The 13,728-nt window shown below is 34.3% G+C and overlaps 1 protein-coding gene across 1 annotated transcript in view; it reads left to right on the top strand.

The window, feature by feature from the left end:
• The window catches only part of UGGT2 (UDP-glucose glycoprotein glucosyltransferase 2), a 171,758-nt gene that overhangs the window by 35,046 nt on the left and 122,984 nt on the right, over positions 1-13,728 (top strand). The window contains exons 6-10 of the mRNA XM_036893788.2: positions 1,293-1,389; positions 3,930-4,002; positions 6,129-6,229; positions 10,592-10,691; positions 12,217-12,277. Of these exons, the coding sequence (XP_036749683.2) occupies positions 1,293-1,389; positions 3,930-4,002; positions 6,129-6,229; positions 10,592-10,691; positions 12,217-12,277 (432 nt within the window). The remainder of the gene's footprint in view (positions 1-1,292; positions 1,390-3,929; positions 4,003-6,128; positions 6,230-10,591; positions 10,692-12,216; positions 12,278-13,728) is intronic.

The raw sequence follows: 13,728 nt of genomic DNA, 5'->3' as shown, positions 1-13,728 counted from the left end.
CCATCATCTTACTTGGAAATAGACTAGTCCAGGAATAGCCACTCTGGTGTAGCCTTATTTGTAAGGCTGGGGGAGTAGTATAAGGAGGAAAGAAGAGAATAAAAGTGTAACACATTATTAGATTTCTCCTTCCTTCCAGTGTCCACCTCTTCCTCTGTCACATTTAGGGTTGCAAAACTGCCCATGTGAGGAGTATGGCACAGAGAAGACAAGTAATGACTCTATGGCATCTTACTGTACTGATAGACAGTAACTGCAATGGGTAGTGGGGTGGTGAGGACTTGGTAATATGAGTGAATGTTGAAACCACAATGTTTCTCATGTGAAACATTCATAAGTTTGTATATCAACGATATTTTTATAAAAAAAAAAAAACCCTGCACATGTGCACACGCGAACCGAGCAAAGACACAGGGCACCTTTGAAGGAATTTGGTGAGCACTAGGTTAAACTGGTTCCCTCACCTGTGAAAAAATGTGCCAATTGATGATTGTGGCACAACTGGTAAGAATTTCAGTCTGGAAGCTAGAAGGAACCATAGACATCTTCTAAAATATTATGTATATTCATCCAGGCTGCTCACCTTTTGAAAAAATGTGGTAGCTTCTCTTCTCTGATGGAGTAATTTCTAGAAGTACATTTTATATTAGCACTTTATAAGAAGGGGAAAATTAGCTACCAAAATTCTAATCATAAATAGTTGATAGAACTCAGGTGAGACAGTCGTTGCCCCTCATTGCAAGAATAGCTATTAATTTATAGCATTTGATATGTTTCAATCATTGAGAACCATGAAGAAAAATATAATCAGGTTGTTCAAGGCACTGAGGTCATTTCACCTCCTTTGCCTCTTACTTTCCAGTGTTTGCTTTTGGCAACACTGTGGTTGTCCTACATCTAGACAAGTAGCAAATGAATCCCATTCACTGGTTTAGCAAATCTTGTTCGCAGAAAAGAGTACAGTTTTATGGAGACCTGATTGTACTGGATCTTCTGTTAGTTAATAAGGGAGACACAGGAAAGGTACCCTGGTATAACATCAGATTTTTTCATTTTAGCAGAGTAATTAAAACAGTAAAGTTTTTAGTAAGGAAATGGTCAAAAAAATTCTTGTTCCTTGACAGACTATCTAATGAGAGTATAAATATCCCCAAATAATAAAATATTTCACAGTGTTTAAAAAACTTTGATATAAGTAATTCACCCTAGTGTCCTAATCACAGTCTTACTAAATTTAAAAGATGTTTGACTAAATATTTTCTCTTTTTTTTGAAATAAATGTGTTCAAACAGAAACCAGTCTCACAGAAGATGTACTTATCTGGCTATGGTGTGGAGTTAGCAATTAAGAGTACAGAATACAAAGCACTGGATGACACCCAAGTTAAAGGTAAGTTTCTCTCTGTACTTGAGTAGAATGAAAATTTGGAGGCTTACATACTTTTGTCTTTAAAAGTATGTTTTCTTTGACTGTAATTCATGTGTCAATTTGAGGCTGGAGGTAGGGTAGGCGTGTTTCTCCTTAGTTTGGAATTTAATTTTAAACTGAAAGACATATATTTAAGAGTACTGTCCTCTCAAAAACTTGTATCAAAATTGCAAAGAGCATATTATTTTGCTTGAATCCAGTGGCTTCCCAACAATTTTTAGCACCATCCAAAAAACTGTATGTAAAGTACACTGAGGCAACAGATGAGGCTGCTTATGGCAAGAGGTGACTGACCAAGAGCCCCGGCTGCCTCCTGATATGCCCCAGTCACCCCCACCGCAGTGGGGGAGCTCTGAGGGGTCTGTGTCTCAGGACACCTACAAGTCATTGGTAATACACCGCCTTAGGAAACCTTGTCTGAAGTGTTTATTTATAATGAAACTAGGGTGGTGGTATTGTTTGGGGTTTTTTTTTTTTTAAGTGGGATGGGCGAACCTGTGAATCATTTGTTTAGATGAAGTAGATTGATAAGATTTGTGACCTAGTATCACAAACCAGTATGTGTCTGTGGTTCTGTGTTCTGAATGCTGGGTCTCGGTGAAGGACTCGAGTCCTAAAAAAAAAAGGCTAAAGAATTTTTCAGAAATCTTCTATTAGCTGGTTCATCAGAAATTTATTTATCCCCGATTCTTGGTTAAGAGTTTCGGCTCATTCTTCTCTGTGCTCTCAAGTGTGGCTTCTGCTTCATCTTTTTGTTCTATTGAGGGCATGGCCCTGAGGGCTCTGCCCTTTAGCCTGGCCATTCCTCCTGAAAGTGCTCGGATAAAGACCTGTATTACTATGATTTAAAGATCTGCAACACTATGTACAGTGATGCGTGTTACTGCCAGTTAAAGAGTTCCTGAAAAAGTATGGTAGAAATAAAAATACCCAGATTTTATGTATTTCTGTGTAGCTTTATAATTTAGCATCTTACTTAACAGTTGTGATGGTAACAGAAGGCCCTTTCTAGCTATTCTTGAGCTTGTAGACTTGTTTAAAAAGTGATCACGTAGATTATCTACATTACAAATTGCACACTAAACTCTGTTGTCACCGTTTCACAGGTATCTAGAATATACTGCCTCCTCTCCATTGCAACTACTGCTGCTTTAGGTCCGGTCTCCTTTGCCCTCTTTGTATGTGAATGGGGCTTCTAACTGCCTTCTCTCTGATCTTTGGTCTTCAGTGCCCTCAGTCCCCCAACCCCCAAAATAGACTAGTCAGTATTCTCCAATTGATTTTGTGGCTCCACCATTCAAAATCCCTAAGTGGCTCCCTGTAACATCCCTCTAAATTCCAGTGCCATAGCATAGTCAAGAAAGCTTTTCTACTCTGACTTTCTGCCTTTTCATCTTCCCTCAGCCCTTTCCCATTTGTACCTTCTGGCCCTGCAACACTAAACTGCTGTTCAGAATCATTTTCTGCCCTCTGGGTGCCTCCACAGTTGGCTCCACACCAAGCCTGTGTGCCGGTGATAGAGTGATTTCATACCTTCGCATATGCTGTTCCTTCCTCCTCCCCCACCTCTTTCACTTCCCTGAAGGCCTAGTCATTTTTAAGACTCATATATATCAGTACGTCTGAGATGGCTGCCTGTCTTCCTGCCCTGTCAGAGAATGGTTTTCCCTTTTCTATATGCCATATATTCTGGGCTTTCTTTCGGAAAATTTTTATGCACTGTGAAAAGTGCCTACCTACTTAACTCCTCTTCACCAAGTGGAGTTTGTGTCTTCTGTGTCCTGCTTCCTGTTGTCTGTCCCAGCACCACGGAGAAAAAGGAAGGCTAGGTCAAAGCCCCCAGGGTTTATGGCTGTAGCCCTTGGGAGCCAGACCTTCAGAGGAATAGGCCGGGCGAAGTGTGCCTGATGAGAGAGTAGCCCGGGCGGAGGGAGATCACACGTTCTCATGACCCCAAAGTATCTTCCCTATGACGCTTGCTACACTGTGTTATTAGAATCACTTGGGAAGAAAGAAGAGCAAGGGAAGGGAAATGACTGTAATGCTATATCCTAACTGTTTGAGGCCAGGAATTTTGCTCTTTCTAAAGACTTCTTGATGATCTTCAAAGGTGTCAGAAATATGCAAGAACTCTTACATTTGTTAGAGTTTGGATATCTCCTGCCTGATTTAAGACCTAAACCCAGGATTTGTTGCAGGTCCTTTGGTTTATCATTTTTGTTATAAAATAGAATTTGACTATGAAATAATCTACAAAATGTTTATTGCGGTTGTAAAATGTTTAATCATCAGCCTGAGCCTGTTTACAAAGAGAGAACGTGCAGGAAGTATATGCACCTGTGTGTGTCATTAAGCTGATCAAAGGAAGAAAACCAGAGAATTTAATTAATTAATTAAAACAAATGGAATTTAATTTCATTTTGAGTTCTTCTAATTTTTTATTATATGTTCCTTTCCCAGTATGAAAATGTTTTTGTTTTGTTTTTGTTTCCAAAATATAGCTGTGACTAATACTACTGGAGAAGATGAGATTGAAACAAATGAAGTTCAAGGATTTCTCTTTGGGAAACTAAAGTAAGTCTGTATTGAAATGAAATTGTATTACTATACTCTTAAGTTCATTTTTAAAGAAATTAATTCAGTATACTGTGTTGGCATATTTCACATTTTAAAATACACATATATTTGTTTTATTTATTACAGAAGTAACACACGGTTAATGCAAGTAAGCAAAAAAATTGAGAAAAAATAATCAGTAATTCCACAGTGTGCTGAGTATGATTAGAAAAATAGGACTTGAAAATGATCAAAGTTATCTCTGGCAAAAAACTAAAAACTTTATAGAATCACTTACAAATCTATTGGGTAACAAAAATCAAAATTAATATTGGTCTTAAGCATGAAATATTCAAAATTTTTATGTCTCAAAAGAAGAGAAAGTATTTATTTTCCTAAAATTCTGCACCACAGATTGTCATATTTAAAACCTTTCAATATCGGGTCTTAATTTCATATAGACGTATGAGTAACCTTTCAAAAATTTAAGTTGTGCCTCTTTTTCCCCCTGCATCCTGATTGAGGACGAGGCAGAGGATGGTGAGTTGCCCTCTGAACACTCTTGAATGGAGATTGTGGTAGTTTTTTGTGTGCTTTCCCTTATTTACAAGGAGGGAAAGTTTGTGATTCCATTAGAAAGGTAAAATTAAGTAAAAGTAAAGGACTTTTTATTAATATTTTTAGTTCTTATTTAGTTTTAAAAGTGTTTATAAGGGACACTAAGGTCAATTCTGTTGAATAGGTAACTGTACATTTTGTACAAAATGTGCAGTTGTACAAGGGGAACATTTTGGAGACTAAGCTGACATACACAGATGACGAAGTTACATTTCTAAAATATGTTGGCCAAGTGGTATACTAGTATCCTTAAAAAGTTAATGCATCTTGCAAAATGTATTTATTCTAAATAAGGTATCTGTTCAGTATAAAACAATACGTTTTCATTACCTTTTCACCTCTGTCTCAACATTTTGGAATCCATTGTTCTATTCTTTTTTTAAACATAACTTTTTATGGAAATAAATTGCACATCCTCCAAAAAGCCTTTGGAACTCTGGGATATAAGTTTTTTGGAAAAGGAAATAGTTCTTAACACAATTATTCAATTGATTTAGGCAATCCTTTGCTTTGAGGTATTATATGAATAATGTATTTTTGTCTGACTACATAAATAATTTTAGTAGTGAAAATTATTAAAATGAATAAATATAAAAATAATATAATAGCTCTGACAAACTTACTGCTCTATAACTTAACATATTGAAAATGAAGGGTTAATTTAATTCTTAGTGAACTACTTTTCAGGAGAAAATATCACTATAGGAATAGACATAGTCAGTCTTGATTCATTTTCAAAATGTCCCATGTTTTAATAAAATTGTGATATTGGCATTATAGTATGTTTACTAACTATAAGGTTAATGCATTTCTGTATGTATTCTGTTGATTTTAAAAAGCAAAATGAAAAACAATTTACTGTTGAAAGTATGTGTTCTGTAAGTTGTTCTTGCTGATAGCTACAGTGTTTTTAAGAATTCTATTTAAATCTGAAATAGCACCTATGTCTTGATTTTATGAGAGAGAGAAGAAAGAATATTTTAGTTTAGATCATATGTATAGTAAAATATTTTTACTACATTATTATTTGGCACTCTAAAGGATACCTAGATGTATTTATTTATGTTTATGTTTTTTTAAGTTGTTCACGTTTTTTTATAAGTTTCAAAGTTGAAACTTTTCAGAAATAAACTCTAAGGTTGTATAGGAAGCATTAATATCCTATGAAAGTTTTTGTTTTATATTATAAAAATGATACTTGTGATTTATAAAATATTCAAATGAAGAGTATAGAACATTAAAACTAATAATTCTACCTTCATCCTTGGGTCAGTTATAGTAATGTTAACATGAAAACAGTTGAGAGTACATCCCTCCAGATTTTGTTTTGTTTTATATATTGAAAAAAGTATTTTTTCATTATTTGAAATAATAATTTTCATTATTTTTAAGTTCTGTGGAGATAGCTGCATCATAGTTTATTATTACAATTTGTTTCTAATTATTTGAAAGTTAATTTTAAAAATACACTGCTTATATAATGATTTGTAATAGGTGATGATAATTAACTTAATATTCTAATACAGAGAAAGATATTCAGATCTTAGAGATAATCTGACAGCATTTCAGAAATACCTTATTGAGAGCAACAAAGAAATGATGCCTTTGAAAGTCTGGGAACTACAAGGTATAGTATTTTGGTCTACCTTAACACAGTTATTTTGATCTCTGTATTGTTAAATTAGCTTTTGTGTAACATGACATAAATTACTTCATACCGTAATAGTTAATAATGTAATGTAAACTATTATATTAGTTGGAAATACATAATTAAGAGGTTATTCATCAAGCAAGTCCATTTTTGTATTTGTAAGAGTTAGAATTATATAAAGTGTAGTTATTTGATAGTCTCGAAACATTTCTAAGTGTCTACTGATTTCTTAGATGTTCATCTAAAGTGTTAAATTATGTTTTAAGCAATCTACAATATTCACTAAAAATTCTAACTAGTCTGTCAGAAGAAATCAAAACTGTATCTTAGTTTTCTTCTTTATAATTTTGAGCTTAATAGACCATTTTGACCTTAATAGCATGTTCGCTGTTAGCTTAGAATAGCTTCTGTGCTGACATCCTATAAGCAGGTACTTTGTGACCACAATTTAGTTTGGATTGAATTATTAATCCTTTTCAGTTTAGTTTGGATTGAATTATTAATCCTTTTCAGTTTAGTTTGGATTGAATTATTAATCCTTTTCAGCTTGTAATTTTATTTTTTAATATTTGTGATTTTTAGTAGGGTATAGGGACATGCCATTTTCTGTGTAATCCATAACTTTTATCATACGTCTCATCAACTTTCTTTTAACATAATAGCTTATTGAGATATTATTGATATAGTATACAGTTCATTTAAAGTGTACATTCAGTGAGTTTTAGAATATTTTTAGACTTCTTTAACTGTCACTACAGTCAATTTTAGGGTATTTTCAACTCCCCATGAAGAAACAAACTTACCTATTATCAGTCCCTGCCTATTTCCCCCAACTCCTCCAGCTCTAGACAAGCACCAGTCTACCTTCTTCTCCTTCAGAATGTTCTCCAAGGCACAGGTAATTTAGAAAATTGTGATGGGGTACTTTTGAAGACTTATAAACAGAGAACATGCATAGTCAGCTTAGCTTTAGTTAGCCTTCCGAATGTTTGTGTGTGATAGATTTGAAGGGACTAGAAACAGGAAATCTGGTTAAGACATCATTGAAATAGTGTAATAAGAGATTGAACTCTGACTGTGGTCAAAGGCATAGAGAAGGCGGCTGGTTTGGGAAAATAGGAGATAAAAGGAGTCAAAGATGGCTTTAAGATTTCCAGCTTTAAGCCTGCGTATCAAGAATATAAAACATGTAAGTAGATTTGGAGGTTGAATATGGGGCTTAGGAATAATGATATTGGCATTAAAAAGGTTGACTTAAAGTGATTGTAGCTTATCTAGATGACAAGGTCCAAAGTGGGGTGAATATAAAGTTCTTAAGCTAAAAGGAGAGGATATAAAAAGTTGAAAATCTTAGCATAAAGGTTTTCCAAAGGAGAATGTGCTAACTGAAAGTGTTGAGTGATTTATCAGTGCACAAAGGAGGGTGCTGGGTGCCCATCCCCACGTGGGAAGTAGAGCCAAGGAAGAAGACATGGCAGAATGATGAGAAATGGAAGAACACATTATAGAAGCTAAAGGAAATAGATTTTCAGGAAAGAGAACGTGATCAGTACATTTTCTTCCTTTTTTTAATTGATACAATAAATATTTATTGAATGTCTGCTAGGTGTCAGTCATTACGTCCATGGGTTCATAAATTTTTGGCTGACACCTATAGTAGAAAATATACTTTATACCATGTTCCATATACAAATGTACAATGTATGCTCAAAACTAAAAAAAAAAGCTTCAGCATATGTTATATATGTTTACAATTTTTTATTCAGTCTGACAAAACTTTCTTTTATTCTACTCTACTTCAGTAGAAAAAAGAACTTCACATTATCCACTAATCTGATTTCACTACTTAATAATAGATTCCAACTGACATTTTGAAAAACACTAGATTCTGAAGATAATATTATCTAAAACAGACACCACATTTCCTCAAAGGATCTTAGATAAACATAAGTAACTTAAAAATATATAAAAATTACCATTAAAATTGCTGCAAAATAGAGGTAGATAGGATTAAGAAGGGTAAATGCCAGGAAATCTGAACTAGTGAGAAATGGAAAGGGAAGGGAAGGGGGAACAGAAAGCAGAGGCTTTATCAAGAAGTGGAGATTGTTTGAGATTGAGGAGGGGTTGGAATGAATTGAGGAGCTGGGTAATTTAGAGAGAATACCAAGGATCTTTGTGAGAGGTTCACTATGGAGTGTGAGGTAAAAGGAGATATCAGTAAAAACTAGATTCATTTTCTGCTCACTGGATGGACAATGGTGGTATTTGCTGTAAAGAAAGGACTAAAGAGACCCAGATTTGGGCAAAGATGGGGCAGAAAGATCACAAATTTTTTTCATTAAACATGCTGCTTTTGAAGTATCCAAGTGGTTAAACCAAGAAGACAGTTAAATATGGGGTTCTGAATTTCAGAGGCAAAGTATAGGTCTTAAATAGCAATTTAAGAGTCATCTAAGTATGGAGCAGTTTAGTAAAAAGTAAAAATAATGTTAATAGAATATGCAAATACTCATTTGTTATTTACACCCTGATTTCATAAGTGAATTTTCAGGGGCTTTCAAATAAATTATGTGCAGAAAACTGGTTATGTGATGTGACATTATATTCATGTTATAAAAAGTTTTTAAAGACTGGTTGTACTATCAAACCTGAATAAAAATAGTTACTCATGATGGTGATGATGATTGACAATGATAAAAATATTAGCCAGCACTATATATCTGGCTCTTAATATGCATTATCCTAATTAACTTTTTAAAAACTCAAGTGAAGTAGAAAGCCCACTTTTCTAGGTGAGGAAACTAAGAAATGGAAACATAAAATAATTAGTCCAGGATCACAAATCTGATAAAGCACAGTCAGGGATCCCCTAAAATAAGCAGGTCTGTCTTATTTTAGAGCCTAAATTCTTTCCATATCACTATATTGTACTGTTTCGGTGTATAGTGTTGTGGAGCCAAATGCTGTCAGGCAAGATCTTTGATTATATACTGTCCTCAGGTTTCTTTTTTGGATAATTTCCTTGCTGTGCAGAAGCTTTTTAGTATGATAAAGTCCCACCTGTTTATTTTTGCTTCTGTGCTTTTGGTATCAAATTTAAAAAAATCATTGCCAAGATCAATGTCCAGGAGCTTACCACTATGTTTTCTTCCAGTAAAGTTAACTTGAACTTAAGTTCAAATCTCTAATCCATTTTGAGTTTGTTTTTATGTATAGTGTAAAATAGTTCTTCAGTTTCCTTCCTTAACATGTGAATACCAAGTTTACCCAGCACTGGTTACTGAATAAAAGCCACTTTTTCATTGCATTAAGAAATCCTATTGCAAAAGGATCCTAGTAAGATAAGAAATGAAAAATGCCCATTATGTTTGTCAGTTAGGAGATACTAGTGAGCACTGGTAGCTTCAGTGTAATAGTGGAGGCTGGCAACATGCTGAGGTAGGTTGAGGAAATTTTATTTAAGGTTATTTATCTAGAAAGGATTAGAGAACTGGAATTTGAATTTTGGTCTGTCAGACTCTCCACCACACCAGACAGAGGCTACCCAAAAAAAACCTTTGTCTAGTCTTAACTCCCACCTCGTCCACCACTTCACACTGAGAATATGGAAACAAAACCAGTCTTATTTTGTTAAACTCGTTATTTTACTAGTATTTGATAAGCTAGAATTCTACTTCTCGTGAAATGTTAAAGAGAAACAGTAGGCTTCACTATTAGATAACGAAGGAATTCAGTTGTAAAACCTTTTCTGATTCTTGACAAAGTAATGAGACTGACTGCAGTAATCCACACATATATTCCTTTCCATAGGATTCTCATTTCAGGTAAAATAACACTAAGTCTCAGATTTTATTTTTATTGTAGTATAAAGGTAGAACAATGTTGAAAGAATAAACATTTCATATTTACTGAGTTAAACACATTGGATCTTTGAGTTATTTTCAGAATTGGCTCTTCAGTGCTCTCTTTTCCTTCCTCTTGTTATTCTTTGTATCAAAGCTTTTTGTAGCATGTTTCATTTAACTTATAGAAAAAATAGCTTTGCATCAACACTTCTTTCCATATATCTCTTTTTGAAGTTATACAGTAATTCGAGGAAAACAAATAATAGGTGTTAAATCATAATTACTCATTCATAAAAGTATAAAGCTTATCTTAATTGGACATAGTATTAACTTTTCCATTTAAATGTTTAGAAAATGCTAAATGTAAGAGTGTTAATGTGTCTATATATAAATTTGGCAAGAAGGGTTGACTAAATTATTTAAATTACATGGAAGTATCCAAAACTGTCTGACATTATTCTAGATTCTTAATGATATTTCTTCCTTCCAGATCTTAGTTTTCAAGCAGCTTCTCAAATAATGTCCACTCCAGTTTATGATGCCATAAAGTTAATGAAAGATATTTCACAGAACTTCCCCATAAAAGCCAGGTATATTAAAGTTTATTGGTTTTATTATAGCCAGAATTCTTTCCATTAAATAAATTTTATGAAAACAGCTGATTTAAATTCATGATGTCAATGAATTATAGTATATGTAATATTTATAAGATCAGGGTTTTTCTTCATTATGTACATTGGTTTTTATTTACTAGAGGAGAGTAATGGTTGTGTACATACTACAGAAAAGAACTCCTGAATTAGGGGCAACTGTAAAAGAAAAAATTTATTTTAAAAATTATTTGAACATAAACAGTGAGACATGGTAATCCAAGAAAAACTCGTTGAAGCAATAAATAATAAGGGATTATTTTTTCTTTCCCATATGGAGGATGATGAAAAGTATTATTCTAAATAGATCTGTGCTCAAAGAACTGCCAAATCGTGTTCTTGCCCTTTCAGATTCCAAACAATTAGTAATGTCTTAATTGTATGGAATATTTTGTGGAATGTTTTTTTGCCAATAGGATATCTTACTGAATTTGCTTCCAGAAATCCTAATGTTACATTAAACATGTCTTCCAGTTCAATAAATAATATGTTTGCATATCTGAAGGTAACCAGTACGTGCAATTCAGATACCATTTATTATAAGGATTTATAAAATAACAGGACTTTGACGTATTTGTATTCTGGTAGGAATGACAATGTAAAATTATAAGCAACCAGTAAAATATAAAATAAATTAGCTTATATTGAAGACATACAACATATGACAAGTGCAACAACAGAGTTTTATTGAAAGGAACAGGAGAGCGTCCTTGTGCCCTGAGCATCCCTTCTTGGGCAGTGGATGATTGCTAGGCCTCTGTGTGTCTCAAACTATTTTGTACATATATCCACAGTACAGATTACTGAATCTTAAATCGAGATATTCTTAACCTTTAAAAGATAGATAAACAGGAAGCTGGACAGGATACCAAGAGGTCTTTCATGGTACCCTGAAAATAGATTTATCACCTGATTTATAAAGCATGAATAAACTGAAATGATTTTTTCGGTCAGTTTTAGTTTAAATTACATGCAAGTTGTTCTTTAAGAATTAATATGTAAAGTTAGTTTTATTAGTATTTTAGAACTTATATACTCTGGTAAAGATCCCAGGTTAACTAAAATTCTTTTTGTACAGATATTCTAAAAAATTGCCTATTGCATTGACACATATGACATGGTAATTTCAAATAAAATTTCTTTGTATAGGCAAAACAATACAAAATAGCATTTTCAGTCACTTGTTTTTGAGAAAAAAAGTATTTCGTAGCAAAGAAGCTCTGATAATAATGCATACAGTTAGTGCACATGAACATTTGACAGTGTCTGTTCCGTTTGAATCGAGTACCATTGTCAAATGAAAGCCGTGGTACCACTTGCTCAGTAGTTATATGGAAATGTATATCTGTAGCCATGAAGTGTTTGGGGTTTTTAGTTTCTTATCTGAGTAATGTATTATACTGAATTACAGATTAGTACTAAATATTTAAGAAAGAATGAATTATATCAGTACTTATTTTCCCAGATCTCTGACCAGAATTCCTGTAAATCAACATCTGAGGGAGGATATACAGGAAAATCAAAAGGTTTGTTTGAGTTCCTTTTTTAAAAATTTACCACACTAATATGACATATGCAACTAGGCGTTCTTAGGAATTATTAAGTCAAATAGGTATAGTTGGTAGGCTACAAAAACATTGAACATCAAGAATTCAGGGAGTGCTTGAATCTGTATGAAGACCACACTTCTTTTTTGCATGTAAACTTTTGGTTTACATGTTTTGCAGGAATATTCTTTGGTATGTAGAGAAGAGATGCTGGAGCAGTGACACACTTCCAGAGCGGCCACGTGCCCAGTCAGTCGGTGAGGAACACTGCCAAGGACACTCCAAGATGATGTGAATTTCTAATTAGAAGCACTCTCTTCCCCCAGGTTGGAACCCCAGCTTGTTAGCTTACTGCTCCCAAGAGTGCTTTCTGAGAAATTTCTCCCAACCAAGAACTGATCAAAGACACTTTGACAGATTACTGTCTGTTGAGAATTGGATATGTTTATCGTAGGACCAAAACTGAAACAGAGGTAAGGGAAAGCTGGTGGCTTAGTAGGTAAATAGTACTCAATGATAAAATGTTGCAACGAATAGAAATCCTGGGAGGTGTAGGAAATAGAACAGACTTGCTGACTGCCTTGGCTGCCTTCTTCAGAGTGCACCGAGAGAAAGACAGATGGTAATGGCTTTTGTGTTATTAATCTTGGGGGAGTGTGTTTGGACTGGTAGTCCACGTGACTCACTACCACGTGGGGGATGTGGGTGGTAACCAAACAAGCCGGGGTTCCAACCTGGGAGAAGAGAGTGTTTGTAACTAGAAGTTCACATCGTCATGGAGCGGCCTTGGCAGTGTTCATCACGGACTGGGCACATGGCGCCCCGGAAGTGCGTCAGTGCCCCAGCATCTCTTCTCTGCACACTGAAGAATAATTCCTGCAAAACATGTAGACCAAAGGTTTACAAGCAAAAAGAAATAAGTGATCTTTAACTATACAGAAGGATGATCTATCGTCACTCATAATAAGATACATAGAGATCAGTTAAACTAAGGTACCAGATTTTAAAAATTCCAAAGTTTGAGGGTGCTGTCTGTTGGCAAGTCTGTCTTTTTTGTGTAAGAAAGTCAGGTGAACAAGATACACATTTGTATATTTGCAAAAAGGAACACCAGAAGGATGAACAAGAAAAAAGGTTATCTCTAAGGGTCATGGATAGATAAGGAGAAAGAGTGGAAGTTGCTGGAATGAGCACAGGAATTCTTTGTATAGGTTTTTGATAAGTTTTTATGAGTATTGACTTTGGACTCATCCAGAGATTCAGAAAATATTCTGACTGTTGAATTCATTTAAGTGAGTTTGAGTTTTGTTTTATTCAGGAGGCAACTTCTTTAACTCCAACAAATTTCCCTTCAAAGTTCAAAAATTGTTATTTTGCTCAGAGACTGGCACAAATCCACTTCCGGTGATTTTAAATTCAATGATAATCCA

The sequence above is a fragment of the Manis pentadactyla genome, chromosome 17, assembly GCF_030020395.1.
Source record: "Manis pentadactyla isolate mManPen7 chromosome 17, mManPen7.hap1, whole genome shotgun sequence".
NCBI lineage: Eukaryota > Metazoa > Chordata > Mammalia > Pholidota > Manidae > Manis > Manis pentadactyla.
This window is presented reverse-complemented; position numbering and strand designations above follow the sequence as displayed.